The 25,928-nt window shown below is 46.1% G+C and overlaps 1 protein-coding gene across 3 annotated transcripts in view; it reads right to left on the reverse strand.

Annotated features, from left to right (window-relative positions):
- Positions 1–25,928, reverse strand: part of SMOX (spermine oxidase) — a 47,213-nt gene that overhangs the window by 14,747 nt on the left and 6,538 nt on the right. Inside the window, exons 1-3 of one of the 3 annotated variants that reach the window (XM_072037888.1) lie at positions 10,776–17,605; positions 6,294–6,528; positions 1,659–1,885 (exon numbers count right to left, since the gene is read on the reverse strand). In XM_072037888.1, coding sequence (XP_071893989.1) covers positions 1,659–1,885; positions 6,294–6,501 — 435 coding nt within the window. In that variant the 5' untranslated portion in view covers positions 6,502–6,528; positions 10,776–17,605. Of the gene's footprint in view, positions 1–1,658; positions 1,886–6,293; positions 6,529–10,732; positions 17,606–25,928 lie in introns of those variants that run through there. The other 2 variants (XM_072037887.1, XM_027455818.3) reach the window with 2 other exon arrangements.

A 25,928-nucleotide genomic window follows, 5' to 3' on the forward strand; every position in this document is an offset into this window, starting at 1 on the left:
TTAATCTTGCTTCACATGTCTTAGCTGTCATTTTTTCCAGCTTATTGTGGTTCTGGTTTTGATTCAGTAATGTGAAAGCACTGTTCAGATGAATAATCTCTACCTGCATTCATCCAGAAAGAATTACCTTCCACGTTGAATTCCTAAATAATTCCATGCTGAATTCCAAAACTTGTTAAATTCCTACCATAATGGGTTTCTTTGAAATTCCTACTCCTCCTCTCTAAAACTGAAATAATTCTACGCCATCTCATCATGGATTCCTGTTCAGAGCCCCAGGACACAGTATTAAAAGTCTTTCCAAGCAAAAAATCCACATTCCTGCTCCACGTTCAGTTCTTCATAATTATTTTCAGGCTACAAACAGAGCCTGAAAAATCTCTTTTTTTCAGATTTTTCTCTTGGTGACTTCCTAAATGCTCTCGGACATATTTTTAAACATAAAATATCCAAGAGTAACCTCAATCTAGTGTGTGTTCAGCCATGTGTCAAATCCTAGTGAAGCTCACTGTCAGATGACAATCTGAAGGGTTCAAGGCGTGACTACAGACTGATGAAAATAATAATGTTTTGCTGTGTTTTAAATAACCCACTGAGAGGTCATATTACGTGGGTAAAAAGGAGAACTAGACATTCTGCATCAACCTCCCTAAACATACTTCATAAATGACATACAAAGAATGTTGGCAATAATTATACTTAACTTTAGCAAGCCTCCTTCTTTCTCTTTACTCTGCCTGAAGCTAAACATTGCTACTGAAAGCAGATGGAAGTAATACCAACCTGTCTATCTCACGTGTTCCTCACACAAATCAGTAAAAGAAACCTCATTTTTCCTCTTGAGGAAAACACTAGGATCACTAGCAGCGTTGCCTACCTACATCAAAGTAAACTTGGCCCTTTTTGTCCAAGAGCCTAACACTGACTTACGGCTTCTTCAGCAGAGCTTAATCTTTCCACTAAACGTGCATTTCCATTCCCATCTTGAAGTCTTCTGTTTAGTATTTCCAGGTTCTACTTCTGTATTTTTTGTGTGTTTGATTTTTTTTCATGTTTTGCTCTGCTGTCACATACTGAGGCCTTCATCTACACTGAACGGAAGAGGACATCAGTAAACATTGAGCAAAAGAAGTCAGAATAACTTTAAACTGAAGCCAACACTGGTCTGAATCTACCAGAAAAGATGTTCTTTTCCTCCTGATGCAATAAAGCTCGCAATTCCTATGTTACTGCACTGACTTTGGCATACTACCCTGCACACTAAGGTATTTATAACGTCAATAAAATGTCGCAGGCTACAATATTTAGCTGGTTGTTGCTACGGTTTTGCGTTCTACTTTGTTTAGTAATTTGATCCTTCCTTTACCCTTTCAATTAAGTAGCAACTTTCTAGAGCAAATGACTGGATCTCACCAGCAATAGCTGCTGGAAGTGATTAAACCGATGACAAATGTGGAAAGATTGTTCATCCTAACAACAGTGAGTTAAGCAGACATCAGAGACAAATCAGTTATAATTAAGTAGATGAGAGCAATCTAAGTGTTGATTTTTTGAAAAGAAATTCAAGACATGACTGGTTTTCTACCCTTGTCCAGTACCTGGAATGCCAAGGGCTGCTAGTGTTTCAGGCAAACCTGGCAGAGCAGCTGAATACCAACCTCGTTGTATAAATCACTGAATTCTTCAACCACATCTTTCGGGATCCTTTGCCCGTTGTTGGTAAGATGATAAGCCACCCCATTCTTTGAGTAAAGGCTGATCCGGCCAACACTTCTCTCACCATCAGTAGTCTCTTCGAGTAAACCATTGTCTTCTGCTAGATGATAGACTGGGTTTCCATGCGAACCATGGATCCACGTAGCTCCCAGTTCAAAAGTGGCGTGCCCTGCAGGAGAATAAACGAAGCAGACAGGTTATGGAAGCCTGTTTCTCTGAAAGCACATCACACTCAGCCCTAAATAAACTGTATACATTCAAAAGCAGAACGATTGCCCAGGGACATCATGTCTGAACATCAGTTAAACAAGGTTTCTCTCTTATACAAGAGCAATACCAGTGTTCTTCGATGGGATGCAAGGTGAGATAGTGCTAGAAGGATGGGATGTTTCCAGTAAAGACACACCATAGTTACACACCTCTGATACTTAAGGTGAAATGCAGAGGTTTTTAGGTTCACAGTCCTTACCATCACTGTTGCCAGCTGCTCTATCTTTGCTACGTGGCCTTTCTAAATCATTTCCCCTAACCCTGCATCTAAAACACAACTGGACAGCAGAGGATGCATGGCTCGTGGTGCAGCTCAATCTATGTATTAGTGAGGAGCTGGGGAGGGAGAAAAGGAAAAGAGCTGTAAGAAGCTACACTGTACTACTGCAAGGACATAAGAGGATCGTTAAATAAATATTAAAGTAGGAGGAAAAGAGCATATAAGAATTATCTAAAGACTTCAAATATCTATTGTTATGGAGAGGAGGAGACAGATACAGAGACACAAGAAGAAAAGGATCTACGTCAGGGAGCTGCAGGAAAAATTGGGACTGCCCTGGGATAGCAACGTTGGCCTGCATACTGCCCCCTGAACTCTGATTAAAAATGCATGTTATTTACAAAGATGGTTTGTGTTACCATAGTTAGACCAACTGCAATACAAAAATTCATTTCCATTCCCCAAATGAGGGAACAAGTCATATTTTATTATTTCTGCCCATGAAGTTTAAATCAAGTTCTTAAAAAAAGCTGCCCTGTCAGGTTAAACACCAAACACACTTTGTCTTCATCACCTGTAGCCTCTGTTTGCAAACAAAGAGCTTGGCCAGCCCCACTCTCCTCCTTCCTTATACAAGGTTTGCACTAGGGCTCTGCCACAGTTGGCTGACTGCACAGGAAAACGTTCAGCAGCTGAAAGGAAGCGCTAAAAATAAGCTTGGGTCAAGTCTTGCACTCACATTTTTACAGGTTCTCCTAAATCCAAAGCTAAGTGCTCTAGCAAAATCTGCCAAAGCAGTGCTCTCCCAGCATCGCAGCCAGCACCACGCTGCGCAGCTCACTCTGCAGAGGTGTCTGAATGCCTGATTAAGTGGGATCGTTAATAGGATCCAGCTTGATGAAGTAAGCATCCTGCAGTTACCAGCCATCACAGACTGCTTAACATGCAAATAGATGCTCAGCTAGAAAGACATTACAACACCGTACCAAAGTAGTCAAGTTATAGGTGAAAGCTCCAAATGTTTGGCTGAGACACTGCCTCAAAGAGAAACCCCACACGGCTGATTTTTCAAGCAGACAACAGCCTCGTTGGTAAGAAGCAGGCTGACTGCCCTTCAAAATATGCATTACAGCACTCAAGGGTGCAAAGATTTCTAGGTGTTCCTAATACCAAGCGTGTGGTTCAGAGCGTGCAGCATCAAGTCGCAAGGAGCTGCAAACTCAAACACACTTCGAGAGCACCCAGCCTGGCGGAAATGACTGCTGTACCTTGGCAGCCAAAGGTACAAAGTTCATAAATATTGCATGTGGCAGTCACCTTGTTAATGCAATCCTCCTGCGAGTCCTCACATGCCAGATCAGCAGCAGGAACGCTGCCTGCTGCTTTCTGTCAGGAGCTTGCTCTCTGCAGCACTAACAATCCTCCTGCATGTAGGTCTTACTTACGGGGCACCTGATCTGCGAAAGAAAATACCTGCCAGCAGGTCCCTCTGCACCGGTGCTCTGTAGCATTAATGATGCATTCCGATTCTCCTGTTTTCAGGAGCTGTAGGGAATGCAATTAAATACCAACAAATTAAAAAGAGTCATTCTTGCCTGTAGTACTTAGAAGCTCATTATCATTACTCCCAAGCAGATAAGCCAGTTGTTACCTAGTGTAAGCTGCATGATGAATCATTTAAAAGTGTAAATTTAAATGACATCTTCTTAAACAGAGAAAGTTAATAAACTTCCAGGGCCTTTAAAGATTTTAGTTTCAATATTAATCTGCTTCAAATGAATCAGTCGATACAACAAAGATAGAAAAAATCTGCCTCCTAAGCTGTGAATGTGATTACCAAGGTACAAGCAGCAGTCAAAACGGGACTATATACAATGATAAACCATACTGGCAATGCTCCAAAGGAATGCACAGATTGCATAGTGAGGGAAATTTCACACTTCCCTTCAAAGCCCTGACTATTCCTTGGGCATCCTGTCATGAAATACCTGCAGTGGATATAGATGTTACAGAACACTTACAAGAAACACACAAATCACAAGCACAAACCCCCTGCCTCACCTGTGCTAGAGATGATGAACCAAATCTCTGAAAATCCATATTATTCCCCTGAGCTTAGTAGCAACATGCAGTTGAGGGAAAATACTGCCCCCTGCAAGATGCAGCGTTGCTTGGTGAAGCAGAAGTATTAGGATATAACCCTGAGGGGCTGTCATTGCACTGCTGAAGATTTCAATTAGATCTTCAGCCCAGGGTACAGACAGGGGAGTAGGCAGAGAACTCTAACATTTACATTCCAGTTAGACAAGCAGGTCAAAGTGGTTGTGTGTTGAAGACCCAGAATAATCACTTTTGAAACATTTTTTGGAAGTTTTAGCCAGTTCGGAGAAATGAGCAGGTCTTGCATGCCCCAGGTGCAATCTTGCTGCTCTAAGCAGTATGGAAGTGGGAAAAAAAACAACAACCCAGTATCATGCAGCTCTTTTGCCCTTGTACCAGGGAACAGGGAGGCTCTGGGCACGTGCTGCTTCTAAAGAGTTCACCACCTAGAAGTGCTCCAAAATTGTCTGGCTGAAAGCCATGTTCCTCTGAGAAGCACACAGGGGGCCAGGACATGTACCCACCTTGGGAAAGAACTGCAGTCAGTACCTATGCAATGTAATTTTGGTACCTTGCAAAAATTACCAAAAGTTACCAAAACAAGACAGTTTATAGCTCTAAGACAAACATTAAGAGATCAAGACTAAAACTTTAGTTTCCAGTCCTCTGATCTGCAAGGAGCCTGCTCCTGCCTCATGTTAGTTAACAAGTGGTAATAAACAGGAGGCAGATTCCCAGCAAAGGTAAAGACATGAGTAACATGAAGGGGGTCCAAAGGTGAGAGAACTGGTCTTTGTGCTAGGACCACAGAGTTATTTCACAGGTGCACTGACAAAATTATTTATTGCTCCCTGAAGATTTCAAGCCTTTAACACTTCCCTCCTCTCGCAGACATGATGCAGGATATTTTTAATACAGTGTATTGTGCGCAGAGGACACACTTCCCATTCAAGCCTCTATGCCAAGTCTCAGCAGAATGTGAAGTGCCCTATTCAAACCCTGCAGATTAGATTTGTCTGACTACCTTTTCATTCATTTCCCTTCTGAAAGTTCATAGGACGCTGCTGTTTATTTACTGCGGTGAGCTTATCGAGTAAAACGTAGTAAGTGATGTAAGCACCTGACGTAAAAAAAAAAAAAAAGGGAGGCCAGCAAGAGGCCAAAGTTAATAAAAACACAGAGTTGGATTAGAAACAGAATGAGTTAATTGAAGTCAGGAAGGAAATTCAATAAAAGAAGAGCTTTTTACCTCCTGTGGAGAAGAGATAGGTAACACCCTTCTAGATACCCAGGAATGTTTCATTGACTACCGTGCTGCAAAGGGCAACATTTATTCCAGTAATTTTACATTTAGGTATTTTACAAGCCCTTCCAGTTGACAAAGAATTAAAATATCCAGTTTCTGCACCTCTGTTACGCACAGAAAAGAATCCGCAGAGGTAGGAAAGCTGCAAATCAGGATGAAAGGATACATTGAAGAGGTTTTTCCAGCAGCCTGATTCACAGTGGGTAGTGTCCTACACAGTAAATTTGTTCTAGGGAAATGAATGGGGCTGTTTGTGAAACAGAATAGCTCTGAGCTTGTCCCTTTGCAAGTCATGTAAGTCACAGAGCAACAGACATTTGCTGGCCAGGAGATATTCTGACTGCTCCTAGTCAGGAGTCAAGCTGAAGACATTGGTGGAAACCGTCTTCAGACAGTTATTTTATCAGAGTGCTTCCTGTAAGAGTGAGCATGATCAGTAAGATCTTCATTTTATAGAAATATGGTCTGTTTTGGAGCAGCCCTCCCTCAGAAGATCATCCAACCACCCTGCAAGGAGCCCAAGGACCCATGCCCTGACAGTGCCATACCCCATATAACCTTTCAGGCGTGCACACTGACTGAAAAGCAAGTTTCCAGGGTCAAATTAACTTAATAACAACACAAAGGCCTGCTAGGAGGAAAAAAAAAAAAAGCTAATTGCTCTGAAAACGCTGTTCTTACCAAGTTTCACGCTTTGCACGCGGCCTCCAATTCGGTCAGTCGCCTCAAGGATAGTTACATCCGTGAAACCGCTTTCCAAGAGCGCTTTTGCTGCTGACAGGCCTGCAAGCCCAGCACCAATAACTACTATTCGAGGCTGTCGTTTTCTCCGTAGGCCACTACTAAGAGGATCATCCGTGCTGTCTCCAGATATTTCACAACTTTGCATGCCGTCCAAGCTCTCTTTCTAAGGAACCTATGGAAAAAAGCAGACAAGTGCGTTGAAGGAACTCGGCTCAAGCGTATCCTCAGAAGTTCAAAATCCTAAAGAAATCTAGAAAACAGATGTCCAGCAGGAAAGAAAGTGAGCTTGTGTACAAAACCAGCCTTCCAAACGGGATGCATAAGGATAACTGAGGTCAAATTGGGATGCAACAGCTTTTTGGCCTGGAGCACCACCACTGGAAACTCCAGAAATCCCCACCCTCTTGCACCATGTAGACTATTTCCAGAGGAGCCAAAGGATTTTCAGACTCCCATCTCTTTATATAACCTCCACAAGCGGCAATTTTGTGGTAAAGGCTTTGAAAGAACAAAAAAGAAAACCACATACCCAGTGCCGACAAGCTCCACAACACAGTAATGAAGCTCCGCTTTGCCTTTGTGGCAACCACAAAGCACAACCTTCACATCGCCTAACTACGGGACTAGGTAAAGAGGATTTAGCTCAAAGCACGGAGATCAGATATCAAAACCAACCCTTACAGAAGTGGTACAGACAGACAAAATGGTTCAACTGATGAGAGCCAACAGGGGACGGTTCAAAAATTCACATCCGTGTGATGCAGCCCCTAGAGCCAGCGATGTCCTGCCACATCAGGAGCTTCAAACCCATACCAGTCCCGACTAGAACAAGTTTACCTCCACCTACCCGACATACCCAGCTCCTTCTCCAAGCAGCATCCTATTTTCTTCCTTGCAAAATCCTTGAGGGCATTTTTTAACTGTGCATGGTGTTAGTTCTTGGGTCCCATTGCCTTATTTTAGTGGATGGCCTAAGCTCATCGTTAAGGTGATACTTTAATCAAGGATCACCTCTGTAGGATGTCTTTATACACAAATGTCACCGTCTAGGGATCAGGTTCTGGGTCAGTTCACACCTGTCCTCAAGAGCACCAAGACACAGCATACGAAGACCCACACTCCACCAGGCACCGGTCCTGGTCTGTAAAGGAGAAACGCAACCCCGAAATCAGCAGCCCTGGAAGGAGCTGGTGCCTAACAATTTGGACAATGTGTGCGTAAGATTCCCAACACTTACTGAAAGCAGAGAAGTCCAAGAAGCCAGTAAGCTGCTGCTACCTGTTGCTGAGCTGCTGGGTGCTCCTTCTGAACTCTTCCCCAGCTCTCCCAGCACCTGGCTAGCGTCAAAGGCTCCTGCTTCTCTCTTGCATCACCAGGAGAAGAACCAAACCTTCGTGCTTGAGAAATTGCCCAACTATTGCAGTGTATAACCCAGCGTGCTAATGAAGTACAAAGCAATAGTGATTTCATTTGGAGAGTCCATTTTACTCCGGGATCTTAAAACATTTATATAACAGAGGCGACACCACACTGCAGTCAGGAGTGATTTCAGCAGCAGTATGAAAAGTGAAGTGGTCCTACAGGTGCTCTTGACAACCATTTTGAAAATGTTTAGTTTCAGCTGGAACAACTTCAGCTCGATCTGGGCTCACCTGCAGGAGATATTAGCACAGAGCAAACTGCTCCTGCCAACACAGCATGTCCCAACCACTGCTGAACAACGCAAAAGGGTCAGGGAGCCAGCCCTGCCTGCAGCCACGCTAAAATCTCCTACCTGCCATGCCATCAATCATCTCACCATTTCCATCTCCTGGCCAACAGACCTTTGCTAGCAGATATTTGTCACAGGGAGCCAGCCATCGGTTCGTGGAGAGTTATTTCCAAGCTGGAGTCAAACATGTCAAGCATTCGATGCTTTCTAGTCCATGGCAAGAGTCACGAATCACAAGCAGAAAGCTGTGAGCAGCCCAAACCAGACACTGGTCTTACTTCCAAGTGAGCAGGATTTAAAAGCAGTAAAATACTTTGAAAAAGGAGCAGCAAGAACTTTTTCCCTAAGGTTCAGCAATCAACAGACAAGAGAGGAAAAGGATGCAAACCCCCTTTCCTACAGCAACTGGTGAGATGGGCCAAGCTCCCAGTTCCCTTAGGACTTGTCTCTGCTTGGCTTTGAGGTCGATTCATTCCTCCTGTGGACAATGCTCACCTGGGACCAGAGTGCTGTTCTTGTTTAGCTTAATCCACTTTGAAAGGGGATTTTCAGAACGGTTGCCATAACCAGGAACGCAGCACTCCAGGTAACAAGGGCCTCCCTCGGCAATTAGTCCAGATCTGCTCCTTGATATAGGGATTAAATCCTCACCAGTCAGAGGTTGATATGAAAGAGAAAGCCACCCCTCAAGGTTTGTACACAAACGCAGAGATGAGGGGTCATTCCCTCTAGCCCTATTCCTAGTTATCTGCGAGAAGAGGTGTTGGAAGGTGGAGTGAACATCCCTGGGGACTTCAGCCTATAAACCTTCAGCAAACATCAGTGTCCTCTTGGTGGTTTCAAAACCACAACCCAACGCAATCGAGGGCGTCCTCTAGAACTGTGTCATAGGAAATACTGAACAGTAATCCACTGTTCACATCCTCTCCAGCGTTAAGTACCTTAATACATGATCCTAGTCATCTTCAAAATGAAATAAATCTTAACCTGGCCAGACCTGCCCATCTGTGAGCTAGTATAAACTCACAGCTGAACTAACCCTTAGTAAAAAAGTCTCCAGGATTTATTTCAACCCATACCCATTCGACAACACTCTCCACTTCTCAGCCAGTCTCCAGACAACCCTTTGGTGCAAGTGTTTTAATTGCTACTATAAAGAAACGTCTTTTCTGCCACCTACACTCCGTACGAACTGAACAGTTGTAGCTCAGTTTTTTTAAGTACAGCTTTCCTAATCCCAGCTTCGGCAAGCTCATGTGAATTCTTCAACATGAAAGCTTCAAGAAAATGTTTTCCCCTCCTGCTTCAGCATCTTAATACCGGATTAGGTGAGCTGTCTAGACAGATGAGAAAATAACAGGGTATTTTGTGTGTACAGAATCCTGATTTAGAAACCGCCCTTAATTAGCCTTTACCGTATGATGAGCAGGGGCAGGCAATTAAGATTTAGCAAGAGCTTGGGCTTCCCAACCAGACACATGCTCCATTGTGAAACAAACAGACAATAAAAATATATGAATCCCCACTGCACTTCATTTCAGTATCATTTATACACGCTGTTATAAGTCAGATAAGCACATAAAACACTTGTTCTTTTTGTGTTTATTGCCCTGATTTCAGTACTTGCCAAGCCACCAGAGCCCGTGAGTATTACTAGGTCCTCTTACACAAAGACAGTCCGGCTTTCTGACTCTTTCTTGATTGCCAAAAAGGATTGTGTTTCTTCTTTTCTTTTCTTTTTTTTTTAATCACAGTGTAAGGAGTGTGTTAGCTGCTCTGCTGTGAATCTCTCCGAGGCTGTAATTTTACTTCATGTCCATCCAAAAACAAGTGTAATGCTAAATCATAGCTTCACAAGGAGTAAAATCCCCCTTGCTTTGTCTTGCTTACAGCTTTCTATTGAGACAGCTTACAGACAGGTTACACCCCACTAAAAAGAAGCACACATACACATCTTCTTTCTGTCTTAAAAACGTAGCTTTGATCCTTTTTCGTCTTGCCCTACTCATGGTATTTTCATCACTTCATCTTCCAGACCTGTTCCCTTTTCTCAGTCTCCGTCACCACTCTGCCCTTGCCTCCTTAGGAGCCACCACCCTTCATTCAGCCCTTCTTATTACAGTCCAGTTGCTTCATTCCAAAAAATCCCTTTAAAAAAAATCCCTGAAAACATTCCCAAGGAAAAAAAAAAAAAAAAAAAACTGAGCTCCATTGCTGTTTCCCAGCAGACAAATCTTTGCAAATAATTTAATTCCTTTTAATACAGAGATATTCTGGATATATCCCCTTTGGCACGGAGTGCCTGCTACCTACTTACATTACAATGGACCCACAGACAACGGCAACCCACTAATAGCATAGATGCAAACGTCATGCTCCTCTTCTCTACCTCTAATCCAGCTGCAAAAAGATGATAAAGTTGAGAGGCATATCCACTTCATGGTTTCTTTCCCAATTTTGTCAACAAAACCTTGCCGGCCACAAGGAAGAAGCCAGAGAAACACAACTGTTCCCAACTGCCCTCCTTATTACAACAATACTCTCTGATCAGGCTATTCTTCTAGGATCCTTAAGCAAAAAGGTCACCGAGGTTCAGACAACTTAAAAATACAAAACTAAAATAAACACAAATATTTCTCAAGGAAATCTCCTATTCTTGGCTCACCCAGGCACCCTTGTCGTAGCCGCGGTAACAGAAGGCAACGTACTGAAAGCCAGGCTTGCGTGCTCCAAGGTTTGTAGTGGTGTTTGCTTTTTCTTTTTTTTTCTCTTTCTTTTTTTTTCTCACTGGGATTGGCTAGTCTAAAAAAAGACCTTCCTCTTCCTTAAGGCTTTGCCTCATATTGCAGAGCAGGTTGTGTTATGCCCACGAGCTGGGAGCTGGGAGCTTGCAGCCTCCCGTGGGTGATGATAATGGCAATCCGAGGTGGGCCTCGTCTCGTTTCATTACCTGGGTGCCAACGTGCATCAGCTGTCTGCGGCCTGTCAGCTGGCGGAGAGGAAGAGAAACCACCAAGGGGTAATTCAGCAGATTTTAGGCGGATCTGTCTGACAATGGGGAAGCTGAAAAGAAGCTTACAGACCTTTCGGAGGCCTCCTCCATCAGCAGCTTAGCTAGGATCAGGAGCTGGCCTTGGAGTGAAACCTCCAGGGACACGCACAGGGTAGACACAGGGTGCTCAGCACCACTTAGTTCACTCACCACATCACCTCTGATTGCCACAAGCACACTTACTGCCCTAGACAAAGCTTCAGACAGCTAAAATAAGGTTAAGAGGAACTGCAGGTCCCAAACAGGCACCCAGTGACTACTCACACATCCTATCCTGAGGCTGAGGACCTGGTTTTCCTCCTTCACCACAACATCTGAACTTGCCATCCCTCTGCAGAGTGCTGAACTGACAGTCCTCACAGCAGCAGCTCCAGCCAGTCTGGAGAGCGAGAAATGCCCCATCAACACAAATTCCACGCTGACCACACAGCCCAGGCAGCTCCAGAATAAACAGGAGCACTCTGCTCCCACTGGGTTTGTATTTGCTGGGAATTCAGCACCATCCTTAATCAGACACCTAAACAACGGCATACACACGTGGTTGTAACGCAGGTTCTCTGATCACAGGCTGAAAGTGTTTACAAACAGAGAATACTTGACACCAAACGACTAATTTAATCCAGAGACAAAGCAAGATTGAGCAACGAAGAGCAGAAGCCAGACAAATTCAGAACAGAAATAAGATGTCTATTTTTAATAGTGACACTAATCAGCTGTTGAAACACTTTCCACTGAAGACAGAGAGGAGATTGCTTGAAGCTTTTGTATCAGGATCAAATCCCTCAGAGACGTTCATGCCCCAGTGCCACCAGAATATAGGGTTGTGGTGTTGGGAGTGCTCCTGCCCCATGATGCAGAAGGCCAGGAGCGATGCTCAAGACAAAACTTTCTGGCTTTTGCAGCTCGGGAACCTGCAGTCGTGCACAGCTGTATGTCTGTAAGCACACGCAGCATGGTGTTGGAGAGACAGAGCAACACGGGTGGCTTCCAGTGACCCCTGTTCAATTTAGGAATGAGCATCCATCACACGGAGCACCCAGTGCAGTGCATCTCCGACAACGTGGGAAACAGAAAATGATTTGCAAAAAAAAAAAAGAGCAAATATTTTGAGAGTTTGATTATTTTTTCCCCAATAGCTGTGATAATCCCTACTATTTCATCAAGGGCATGCACCAGAATGGCTACCTGAAAGCACTGCGAGAAGAGCCCACACGTGAAAGCTTCGGCATTTTATAATAAATAAATAAATAAAATGGCATTAATAAAATGGCATTTTATTTCACAAATATGAAGCCACGCCAGCATTTAAACCCTTAACTCATCGCACAGCGCAGCTCCACTTGTATCGAGCAAGTGCATAGCCTTCACCTCATTAACTGCAATAACAAAAAAATTAATTATTATCTCCGAGATGCTTTTTAAGCTGAGGGAGAAGTGCTTGGAGGGATCGTTCTAGCTGGAGCGCTTTTATCTCCTGCAGCACCTTTGCAGACTTCAGACCCCGGCTGCCCACTGGGCATCAGTGAGGCCTGAGCAGACCGAGGGGCTAAGAAAAGAAGAGGGAGGAGGTTTTTGTGCTTGCCTCAGCGCTGCCTGTCGCCTCTAGCTGTGCTCTCCCTGGCTCCCAGCACAGCAAACAGGCATTTTGTAACTTCTCCCTCTTTTTGCCTTTCATCAGCCTTCTCAGAAGCAAGCACATTAATCCCTGCTGCCTGTTACTTCGGCATGCTCTTTCCCAGCTCTCCGGGCTGTAAATATGTCAAACTGGGAGATCCTTCTCTTTCTTCTTTCCCCCTCCCTGCTCTTTCTTAATCCGGCAGGTTGCCTGCCAAACTCGCTCCCGATCCCTTTCAGCATCTACACCAGCACGGGTTAAGCACGAGCAGCCTTTCAACAGCAGGCAGGAGAATTAGTAAATGAACCAAAGCACTCCACGTCACTCGGATGCGTGCGTGCACGAAGCGGGCTGCTGTTAAAAACCCTTTTTGCCACGGTTGTGCAAACACCAGCCCAGCAAGCTCGCATCTGCGGCGCAACAGGAGGCTTGCTGCAGCGGATGCGGGCACACCCCGTTTACTCAGCTACCCGGAGAGCTGCAGGAGCAGGAGAATGGTCCTCGGCCATCCACATACGTACCGGGGCGCTTCCCAAGCTTTTAAACCTGTGACAGCACCAGTGAGATCAAGGTTAATTCGTGGTGACATGCTGGGAAGCCGCCTCCTGCTGCTGGGCTGAAGGAGCCCGCGGAGCGGTGTTTCCTCGGCATCCCCACGCTCAGGCTTTGTACATTTTGGGGTTTTAGGCTGAACAAGGTTGCCAGCTGGATGTGGGTAGCTGGAACGAGTTGCTCAGCCCCAGACCAGTCCTGCTGTTTGGTCTCTTTCGCAGGCAGCTGCCAAGCGTGGGCAGGCAGAGGAGGCTGTAGCGGCAGCTCACCGAAACTCACTGAAACTCCCCCAAAAGCAGCCTCCGACAGGCTCCTGCTCCAAGCAGGACTGCCACCAACACGGGCTCCTTGCACCTCCACCGCCTCTGCAGCTCCCTGTCCCTCCACCACCATCCCCAGAAACATCACCTCCCCACAGGACAGGCAGAAATGGGGCCGTACTCTCATATTTCCTCTTCATGAGCTGAGAAGAAACTGTGCTTCTTCAGTGCACACCCCACAAATAATGGGCTCCTACCCCTGGTGTGACCACTGATGGTCTGTGGGACCTTCAGCCAGCCATTTCACCCATCCATGTCATACCAGGATGATAACCCTGACCCACTTCTGTAAAAAAACCTCGCCAGCAATGAATGAGAAACAGCCTGAAGCTGCTGGATGTCCGAGCTGAGGCCATCAGAGCTTCTGCAGGCTCCAACAGCAGCACTGCTTCGTGGTCCTACACTGCTGGCCCTGGAAATGGAGCAGAAATGTTGAAGTTCTTCACCCCAACAGCAAAAATCTTCTGCAAAACAATATTTCCCGTGTGATCCAAGACAGCTGTCCCCTTAGCCTCTCACTGTAACGTCATTAGCCAGGAAAAACATAGGGGAGAAAGAATGAACCATCAAATCAGACATTTTAAAATGAGCTCTGAATCAGCAAAGATGGTGAAAGAGGCTCTGTGGTAAGACCTTTTGCTAGCTTACAGGCACTGGGCACCTGATTTTCTGAGCAGACAAAGCTAATTTGAAGCTGTGTTGCAAGGAAAGACGCAAATAGCTAGTGTCCAAATCTCAGCATGACCGGAGCAGCAGCCCAGGGACAGCAGGAGATGAGAAAAGAACAGAATCTGTAATAATTCAAGACAAAGAAAAGCGCTGCGAGGAGCCACCAGCTCCCGTTCCCATCGCTCCCAGGCCAGAGGTGACTTGCAGAGCTGGCAGGGGAGCGGGCTGGGAGGACAATTTGAGACAAAAAGCCAGCAAGGATGGAGCAGGCAGGGAGCAGAGCTCTCAGTGCCGCTTGGAGCCCCAGTGCTGGCTTTAGAAACAAACCTGTTGAGGAGCACAGGGCACCGCATGTGATTAATGATCCCAGGGGGAATCCTGCTGCAGCCAGCAAACCCTGCTGAGCAGTACTGACTTCAGGCAAAGGAGGATGGCAGGATGCTTGCTCTTGTTGCACCCATACAATATTCAATACATCAATACTCAGCTTGTATCAGCTGCAACAAGTGTCCCGGTAACACACCAAGCGGCTTCCAGAAGCACCTGCCCCAGCAAGCCTCCTCCACTCCTCGCAAACCTGCTAACTGGGAAAATCTCTCTGCGCTTCTGAAAGGTTAAAGGTATTTTGTAAAGGGTCACCGGTTGTGGTTTTGATCAGGGAAGCACCGCGTGTTTTTACGCCCGTGATCCAACTTGTTTCAGTGCTTGCAAATACCCCCCGAGTCAAATGAACTCGCTCAGAAGCGATTCGCACCCAGGCTGCTTTTTCAGTCGGGTAGTTGTTGACAAGCGAAAGATAATTTAACAAGCCCAAAGCATCTTGGCATGTGGTATAAAGGCTTCCCATTATGAGGTGCTTTTTTTTTTAAAGCCAGCATATGGGCAGAGCAGGTTGTCTGCCACGGGGCACTTCCATACAGCGCTTGGCACTAAGAGAACCGCGAGGATATCCAAAAAAGAGTGTCACGCCAAGAACACGGGGAATGAATCACCCCATTTAAAGCTCTCTGATAAAACGTGCCATTATGTCTTCTTCCAACCCTTCTCATGCGAGGGAAAAGAAAAGAAAAGAAATCAAAATAATTGGCTGGCCTGTGGCTGATTCTCAGGCTTGTTCCTCTGGCTCAAGGGCACCGTGGGACTAGAGGAGGCTGAGCCAGCTCCGAGATGCTGAGAAGGGAGCAGGCTCTCTTGACCTTCTCCTCAAAAGGCTCCTCTGCAGCCTGGTTGAAGGCAGCCTGGCCAGTGTGTCGGCATCTTCACCTACAGCGCGGGGAGAAAACTAAGAAGTGGTTGATTTCCTCCACCTTCAGCCTTTCCTCCTCCCTTTACTGCAGCTTCTCGGGTCGCACGGAGCTGGGCAGATCATCCGCTGCTGAGACAATGAGTGCCCTGCGCCACGCGGTCTGGGCCATGGAGCTTCTCCTGCCCACACAGCTGCCGAGATCACAGCACTGCAGCGCTGTGGTTCGCGTGCCAGAGGCTACAGCATTGCACAGGACAGTTAAATGGAGTGTCGGAGCAGTGACAGAGAGCACAGCTTTGGCATGCTCCTTGCACAACAGCAAATCCAGTAAATCCTCTGCTCCAGAAATCCCCCAAAGACAGAAACTTGTGCCGCAGCTGGCACGCCAGCAAGCCCTTTATTTTGGGAGAGCATGGAGATGAGTACAAGGGTCCGCCAACCTCGAAGACATCCCACAACACCTGCTCCATCACCGGGGAGAGCTTACACTGCCAGAACACTCTTCTACCACGTCAGGAGAAGCTGGAGAAAATAGGGACACCTGAGAGGTATTTAACCTGCTGCAGGGGACGGGATAATCCTGCCTTAACACTGGCGATAGAAATCATGACCCAGCCACAAATTCTTGCATCTGGGGTGGAAAACATTGTGTTTCTGCATAGTATAGGCAATCAGGGACTTAGCAACACCGTGAGCTGGCTGGAACCTAAACCAGCACAGCAAGAAGCAGTTTGGCTACGTTGGCCTCAGCCGACACAGAGGGTTAACAGCTCAGGAACAGAGCTCTTGAGCTAACCGGGCCCAGTAACAACCAGACCCAAACTGGTCAGCGCTGCACCATGTGCCAGCACTTTGCTCTCTTGTATTCCTCATGCAAAGTTAACTCGGGGCATCAAAACCGACCCACAAGCCTGCCAAGCTCTGGCTGCCCCAGTGCTGGGAATCTGCCCCGTGTTTCCAGCTCCTCACTCACACTCGGTATTGGCAGGCATCCGCACCGCTACGCTTCCCGGCAAAGCAAGGCTTTGGTGCTCAGACTGTAAAAGGAAGACAAGAGAGGCAGTAAACTGTATGAAAAAAAAAGAGGTAACAAGCTAAAACCGTTGGCATACTGGATCAGAACAATGCTGCAAACAAGTTTCCTGCAGAACTTGTGCTCTGGCTGCCAAAAAGAGCTGTACCCCATCCCATTGGCATAACCGTGCGATCTTATCTCTGCTACCCTCCTTCTCTCTGCAATTGTTTGGGAAACGTAATTGATAAAACCGGCCTTAATTAAATAGGAAACATGCCCGTGTTTGCACAACTCAGAACACAATGGGGTCTCAGTCAAATAAACACTGCTGTCCCTATTACATTTGGGAATTCTTTGTGGTTTGGTGTTTTAAGCTCATTGCAGCAAGCTTGGGAGCAAAGTTTCAACAGGCATCTTCTCCTTCTCCTCCCATCCTGCGTAATAGGAGGGTGAGACTGGGAAGGAGTCAGCATGCAGAGAGGCTCAGTACTCAGTTCCAACTCGATGTGTACATGAGGATCATTTCAGGACACACCATATGAGACACGCTAGCCCAAAAGCAATTATATTTTCTCACCACTTCTCAGAATCCAGACCTAACAAACTGCCCTGAAATAGCAGCACGGCTCTCTAAATAGCATCATTTATTCTCTATTTGAAAGCAACACCCACGCTGAATCTTTGATTTCAAGCCATCCCCGAGCAGTTACCACATCTTTACCATTCAAGCCACAGGGAAAATCATCAAATAATGCAGGAGAGACGCTAGGGGATGAGAACCAGAAATTAGAAAAGCCGAGCACCGCGCTGATTTACTCCCACAGCAACTGGATTGAATTCAGCCTGGAAGAGACTTGACACGAGTCCAGGAGACATGTGCCTCTCCAGGTGGAGCTGTATCGAGGGGACTTCTTCTCCCGGGCTGTAATTTGCTGGAAAGTCAAATGCAAACGACAGTGCTCCAGCCCTGAGACAGCAGGCACGAGCAGGGCTGGCTCCAGCACGCTGCGATACGCGCAGCTTTCCCCGTCCTGCTCTCTGCACAGACACGCTCACACATCAGACGGGAGCCCCAAGGCAGGGGAAATCAGGCTGGGAAACTTGTCCTTAGATCTTGATGTCGTCTGGGTCGTGGCCGGCTCAGCGGCTTTCTGAGACCTGTGCCCACCAGAGAATCGCCTTGAAGATGAAAGTGTTTCCCCTGTGCTCCTTGAACTGGGGGGTTTTGCATATGACAGCTTAAATGTTCTGATGTTATTCATGTTTCAGCTCAAAAGCACAGACGTTCTCCTCCCTAAACACTGTCTGCATTCAGGTCACCCACAAGTACCCACTGAAGTCAGTGACTGCTACGTCTCACATCCCTGCTGTAGAAACAGCTGGTGAAAGACAGGGAAAAGAGGATGGGAGAGGGAAGAGACAAAAATACAACATTGACCCCTTGGGCTTTGTTTCCACCTTGCTGCAAACAAACCCCAAGGATGCAATTTTGTCTGGAGACTCCAACAGAACACCTCTTCCAGCCTGGTTCCTGTGCTTTGAGGTTACCAAATGCCCTGCAGGCAGCTGCAGCCCGAATTGCTACGGGATGCACACAGCGGATGGATCATCCCTTCTGCAAGGCGCCTGTCGTTCCTCCTGACACACCTGAATCCGAAAACATTTCTTCCTCGACCAAGACATTTTACTGAAAGAAAAAGAAATGTGGGTTGCATGGCTCTTCTTCAGCAAACCGCATCCCAAACCACTACAAAATAAAGATAAAGTGTTGCTCAAAATGAAAAAAACTACACAGCACAGGCAGAGAAAAAAAAAAAAAGATATTTTAGATCTAGAGGAGTTTTCACACAGCAGGAAGACTTGTCATGTGGTAAACAGTTGAGACCAGGAACGGGTACACTGGTGTTTGATCTGTTCTTCCACAGCCTTCCTGTGTAACTGGGGTAACAGAATAACAAGCCTAGCCATAAGCTGCTAAGAATACAGTAAAATTTCAATGTTTTCAGATGGGGGCTCATTTCTTTTAGCATGTCACACTTCATCCTCTCCATACTTCAACTTCAGCGCATGTAGAGCAGCACTAGCACCTAGCTGTGCCAAAAAAAGCTCTTCGATTAACGCCCTCAAATGAAAAGGGATTAGTGTAAGGTATTAGATACCCAACAGGACTATTGAGCAGCGTGGAAGTCGGAAGAGATAACAAGCCAATGAATTTCAAATCACTTTTCGCATCCATCCCATAGCTGCATGCTGAAACACATACAGCCTCCAGATAGGCGGGCAGGTTGGCAAGAAAAAATTGTCATTGCTAAATTTAGCAGACACTTCAGCTATTGTGTTGTGCTTCAGAAGCAACCGAGATATAAAGTCGAGTTTGTAGGAAGACCATTTAAACTCACTGAGCAAAGTCTTTTCTTAATTGCCTTCCTGTTTGGACAATTTGATCCACTTCATTTTTTCCACCGCAACCACGAGGGTCTGTCTTGCAGTGAATGGATGGTGTTTTTTTTTTTTCTGGGATAACTTCCAGGTTAAAGAGAAAGGATTTACACTTGAATGAAACATAGGCTCTGTATTTGGAAAATTTGTTTTGAAAACTTGGGAAGGAAGCAAAGGCTCCTTCTTTTAAAAAGGGCCTCAATTAACATTCTCCAACAAGTCTTCCTAGCGAAAGAAAAGTACTTGCTGGGTACATGTGATCTGAAAGTTGTTCTCCTCGCTCACAATGTCCCTTTCTGAAATCGAGGCCGCTGTTTTTGAGAGACAGGAGGATCTTTGCACAGCTTTCCAGGGACCTGTCCGTCACAGCCCAGGCCTTGACTCTAGACACAAGATGTTCGATGACCTGGGCTCAGGAAATTTAAAATAGTGCTGAAGCCCCCCAAGAACTAAGAAGCATCACAAACCTCAAAACCTCATCTCCTTGAAAGCACACACCGTCACGTGTCAGGTTTGGGGTCTGAAACATTTTGTACAGAAGACACTAATGACCATCCGAGGAGGTGTTCGGCTTTTGATGGACAAGTTACTGCACGTGGGCTTGAACTGCAGCAGGCAGGACCGCCAAAAGGCTTGTTTGGGGCTTGAGAAACAGCTCTGAAAGTGCAGGGCATGTCTAGAGACTGCCCACACAGGAGGAGGAAAATGCCTATGCCATTAATTTTTTTCCACCTAAAGCTGAAGGGAAAAGAAGGTCATTGACAGCTTAATATCCAGGTTCGTTTCGGAATTCCCTTATCAACTGCACACGATGGCACATTCTTCACCCTTTAATAAGTGAAGGTTGACGTCAAGCCCAACTCAAAGTTGGTGATGGATTGGGAATGGGAGTTTACTGCAGTGCACAGCAGATAAGGATGGGGAAGAAAAGGATGATCAGTGGATGTTGTTATCCCAACCTCATTTGACACTTTGGGGAGGCCATCTCCAACAGATCACCCTAACTCACCTCTTCTGGATGCCTCAGCCTGAAACTCATCCCAGGCATGCAGCAAGGGAACAGTCACCTGTAGCTACCTACCACCACTGCCTTGCTAGGATGGGTTTCTATGGGGTCAAAGCAAGGACCTGGACTGTCTCTGGAGCCTTTCCAAGTCATTTAGATGCTAGGATGTGAATTACTCTGGAAAAAAAAAAGAAAAAATAATGATAATAATAATAAAACATTTTCCCTGCTGTCCATGCTCTTAATTCAGGCACTATATCAGGTGTGGATAACTATCAAACATTTCTGCAGTCAACAGCAATTCCCTCGTTCATCCAAAAAACTGGTGGCTTGGGAGCCTGGCTGCACAGAAATGGAGCCGAGCAACTCCTGTACAATCTCTCCCCTTCATCCAAAATAAAGGCAATTTACGGTTTTTGTTATGTAATAACATTTTCCACAGGATAGCCAGTATGCTCGCAATTCACATCCTACTTGACAGGGGAGCAGTTTCCTCACGCGGATAAGTGCTGAACTCTTAACTCTTGCTGGCCAAAAACAACACGGATGTCAAGACAGAAAGCATCACAGAGTCCTCCAGACCTCTCCGATAAATGAACCACCAGCTACTCGGCCCAGCTGGTGATTGAGCTGCTGGGTGATAAACACACTTCAGAGGGTTTAGATTTGCTCAAGACAATGAAAAAGAGGTTTAGTTCCATCTTCTCTGCCTACTACCGATGGATGTCAGACAGCATGAAAAGCTGAAGATGCTTCTTCGATGAGGCAAGCAGGCTATAAATGAAAAGCCCCAGGCACCTCGCTCGAGATACAGGGACAGAAGCCGGGCTTAACTGGAGCCTTGTGTCAAAACTCTCAATCCATCCCAAGGGAAGCCAGAAAACATTTTCACAGTGCATGTTTCACACAGTCGTTTTCCCAGTCCCTTGAGATAAAGATCCCCTTGGTGGCTGCGCCTTCTGTACCCTGACATGTCCCCTGCAAATACCTTCTCCTGGGAATATGGACTAGGTGGTAACAACTGATGAAATGTGCTCATATCCGCCCGTCCTTCAACAAATAAGCTAGCTGCTGGGAAAATATAAACACGCATCTTTTACAAGAGTCTGGCTGCTTTAGCCATGCCTTTGAAAAGAGTCGATCCACTTCAGAAGTTTTAAAGCAGGTGAAGGCAGTAACTGCGCCTTCTCGGGAAGGAAAGGGAAAAGTATTTCCATAATAGCAGAGTTTTCCATTTATAGAACTGGGCATGAAAGCTTTCTGTCCATTCTGCATCTCCTTCAAATGCTGGAATAATTTTTAGGACGAGGAACCTGCTGCAAAGCCCAGGTGTGCCATGCACGCATAGGATGTGTCTCTGTTACGGCATGTTGGATTTAAAATCAGAGATGAAATCATCCTTCATGCGTTATTAAGACACCTCTGACAGGGATTTAACAGCTAGAGCAACCCTGCTTTTCAACGTGAAGCTGCCCAGCTAACATGGGCAAAGTTTGAAAGTGTTGCAGCTCTGCTGTGGGACTCAAATATTAATGTAAAGGCTAAAACCACAGAGCCTCTGCCCCATAAAGCTCCCGAAAACGAAGTGATGGGCACAGAGAGCCACATTTCCACCCCTGTCCAGCCTCTTGTGTCCATTTGTCACCAAGCATATCTTCCCCTCCCAGCTCCAAAGCAGATTAAGCTTAATATACTTATGTAGTTGTGAAGTGTACTGCCTATTATCCAATTAGACGGCTAACGAGATCTGAGTAACAGCACGTAGGCACAGATAACAGTTGGCTGATAGCTGGTACAGATTAGACACGTTCTTTATTTTTCCAGCCCCTGCAGAAAGAGGGTTGGGGTTCGTTCAAAGGCTGCTTTGAAGGCTGGATTCAGGTAATTGTTTTATTTTGTTTGGGACCCATAAACACATCACGATTGTTTCCTCTTGATCTCCTGGAGCTGTCATATGGCAACTGTCCCGTTATGAAAGTCCTGATAAATCTGGCACGGCTCACACATTTCAGCTTTTAGTGGGGACGAGGGCAAATCTCACCACCTGTAAGGCCCCTTTTATCTTCCCAAATCTATGGAATAATAAAGGATACATACATCAGCAGGAAAAAATTGTGTGCCTGTGCAGAAGCGATAAGGATATTCGGATACGCAATCTTTATTAACTCTGACACCGTTCCACATGACATTCCCGAAAGATCCAGCTAAGAAAACATGAACTAGATGCAATCATGATAAAATGGCTGCCTGACAACATAGTTCTCAGAGCGTAATTATCAAGGGTTTCATATCTAACTGGGAGGGCACTGGAAAGCGGGTCCAGCCAGGCAGAAGAGCTGTGCAATATTTTCATTACCAATCTGGTTGATAGACTGGAATGCACGGACATAAAACCGAGAGATGATTCAGAGCTGGGAGGATCTGCAAGCATGATGGGGTACAGGTTCAGATTTCCAAACGCTTTTGACACACTGGTCCAACATCAACAAGAGGAAATGCTTAAGAGAAACCACAGGTACAGATGCAACAAGGGGGAGCAACTTCTTGGGTAGCAAAACTCCAGAAAAGGCTCTGCAGTTTTGAGGGTCACGGTATAATTGTGACATTCAACAAGGTTTCAGAGCTGCATTAAGGCAACCTTCAGCCTGCAGTGATGATCCGTGAAAAGCAGTCAGCTCTACCTGCATGGCTTTGCCCTTACTTGCTCACTGCTGTGAGACTGATATGTTTGTTGCTTTTTAAAAGGAGATTGGAAAGAATCTTGGGGAGGACAACAAGAAGTCACAGAAATTAAAAAACACCAGGTATGAGATAAAGCTGGATCCATTTAAGCCAGGTATGTTCTAAAGGACAGACCAGCCCAGGCAAGCAGGCAGGTCACTGTCTGAAGGAAGCCTCCTTCTTCCGACATCCAGCAGGAAAAATTCGGTTTGGCTCTTCCAGGTTGGACACTCGTTTTAATCACTACTTAAAAATAAGCTATCGGGATGGAACTAACAAGAGACCGTTGGCTTATCAACGAAGAAAAAGAGATCAAGAAGTATTTCTAAGATTCCCATAAACTTTCAGCTTTTTTTCCTTTCCACATAGAAAAGCCCCACATAGGTTAATTTGAACACAATTTTTCCACTTTTTAAGCATCTCTCTCTTTAGCAGATCTTGAAAAGAACGGCTGTCCTAGAGACACTTAACCTGTCCCCACAAATTGGGAAGATACAGGTGGTGTGGGTGGAATACAAGGTGGTTAAAATTTGGTTGGAGAACTGAGCTCAAAGGGACAACACCACACTGGAGTAAATACAGCGGAGGGCAGGACTGCCCAGCCAGCTGGAGAAAGGGGTTGAAGGAAACCTTATAGAGCTGAGAAATACAAATATCAAGTCCTGCACCTGGGATGGAGAAAACCCATTGTCAACACACACTGGGAACATACTGGCTCTTCCAAAAGCACGTTGGGATCCTGGCGGGCAGTAAGGTGAATAGGAATTGGTGTGTCCCTGCAGTGATGAAAGCCAGCCCCGTATTGCTCCGTACCAGGAACAGGAGTAGGCAGGAGCTCAGGGAAGTGGCACCAAGGAGCCTGCGTCTGGGGCACCATCCCATTTAGCTGCACTCCCCAAGAACTTTATTCTAAAACTCTAAAAAATTGTTATGAAGAAACGCGGAGCATGGGATTCTGCACAACAGCCTACAGCACCGTACACCTGCTCACTGTTAACAAGTGCTTTAGACTCAAAAGCTGTTAATAAAATACTTTCCACATGATTGAAGTTCTCTTTATCTGTAATTAAGGGAGAAAAAGAGCAGGAAAGAAAACACTAGAGCTATCACTGCTCTTTGAAACAGAACAAGAGACACTGGAGAATCACATTACAGGAGTTATTCTACAAAAGCTCTGCAAGAAAACAGGGGGGAGTTCAAAAAAGGAATGTAGTGATGGTTTAAACAAAAAAAAAAATCAAGACTACTCCTCCCTACCTGCTCTTTCTACTGCAATAAACGTGAGTTGATGCCAAGAGGGATTTCAGACCTGTCCAAACCAGCCTTCATTTTGGTGTTAGCATCTTCAGGTGTCTCAGGACGAAGGCTCCCTGTACGTAGACATCCCTTTTTTACATGCCTCCTACTCTCTCCCACTGAAAAGTGTAAGAGGTGTTAAAGGATCTAGGGAAGATGCCTGCAACAATACACACAGGTAAGTTATTTGCTCCCCCCAAAAAGTGAAGCACTCCACAAAGTGAAGCAGTTAAGACACAGTTCAGATGAAACCAGTACTTTCCTCTGAGTATCCTGAAAAACAAACCCTATAAAACCTGACAAAAGAAATACAGCTCTGGTGTACTGCAAGGCCAAGGAACGCAAACTCCAGTGCTTTGTGTAGTGTCAACATCTGCCCACCTGCGAGCAGCAAGACCCAAATTCACTTCACCCAAAACGACCACGATGTCTGGCTCTGTCACACAACAGCCACTCGGAATCATTTCCCTAAAATTATAATTATCAAGCAACTTTCAGGCAGATGCCTGATGGCTCCTTTAATTGTGGCTGACATTACCCAGCTTACCTTTGTAAGGAATGCTTCTAACGCTTATCCCCTGTATTTTCTGTCCTGCTTTCCGTTTGAGTATTACCTCTCCTCTCAGAACCACCTGCAGAGCCACCCGTAAACAGCTCTGCAAATGCAAGAAAAACCTTCACAGAAACAAAGAGACAGTACCTACAGATCAGATGTACTGTGTGTAACCACAGCAGGCTGCGAGCACAGAAGGTCACTCGTGAACTAGAGCGGGGAGGTCAGGATCAGGAGAGCCCCGTTGCCCAAACTGCAAACTCCTCATCGTGGGGAAAGCCTTGGTGATAGCAGCTGGCAAGGACCTTCACCCTCCGATGGAGAGGCGCTGTTCTGGGCCAGCTGGTGAACATCCCAGGGATCTTTTCCCTGGGAAACTTATGTGCTAGAAAAGCATGCGCCCTGTTTTTACAGTGGGTGGGAGAGATGTAAACCCGTTAAGGAAAGCTTTCAGGACAAAACGTGTTATCTGTGCATCTGCCAGAACGAAAACGAAGGAATCCATCGTGTCCTGAAGTCTGCATGTGAGAGCCACGTGTGCCTGGCAGGTGCCAGATGCAGCACTGCAGGCAAGAGGCAGCCACAGCCCGGCCACAGATCTGCAAGGAGGCGACTGAGCAACGCTCGCTGTACAAAAACAGAAAGGGCAACAACAAAAGGTCAGCGAAAAGAAGCAGAAACTAGGAAAATCTCAGTAACGGCAAGAACAATGAAGGACTTCACAGGATCGCCCAGGGAGGATGGGGAAAACCCATCACGGGAGGCTTTTAAGAACTGTGTTGGACAAACATCTGCTGGGAAAGTTTAGCTAGATGTGACCCAGCCCTGGGGCAGAAGGTCAGATTAGACAATTTATTAAGGGCCCTTCCGGCCCTGCGGCTCTTCGCTCGTACCAGAAATACGACAGCAGCACACAGCAGCAGCCCCAGAGCAGGAGAGCTCTCCGAATTATTTCCTAACATCCCCGTCGGGTATGCCAGAGAAATGAGAGGTGCTGCGAGCAGCAGCTGCCCGTTCCCACGTGCTAACCTCTCGCTCCGTTCCTGGAGGAACGGCACGGAGAGAGCACACGCCACCGGCTCCTCCAGGACACGTGTGTGCAGAGGAGCTGCCCAGCACAGCCCTCCCAGCGAGACAGCTCGCAGCTGAGTGCCTCTCCTGCATCTCACAGCACGGGGACGCTTGTTACCACGAGCCCATCTGCATTTTTTCCTCCCGTTTTGCCTCCTTCACACTTCTCCCTGCAGTCAGAGGAGCGCTCTTTTTTTTTTTTCCTTAGGTCGTTCTGCTGTTCCTCCTCTTCCTCTGGAATATTTTCAGAGTTATCTTCAGGACCGGATCCCTTTCATGTTTCAGGAAGCTGGGAGCAAAACGTCT

This window comes from Anas platyrhynchos, chromosome 4 (assembly GCF_047663525.1).
Source record: "Anas platyrhynchos isolate ZD024472 breed Pekin duck chromosome 4, IASCAAS_PekinDuck_T2T, whole genome shotgun sequence".
Taxonomy (NCBI): Eukaryota; Metazoa; Chordata; class Aves; order Anseriformes; family Anatidae; genus Anas; species Anas platyrhynchos.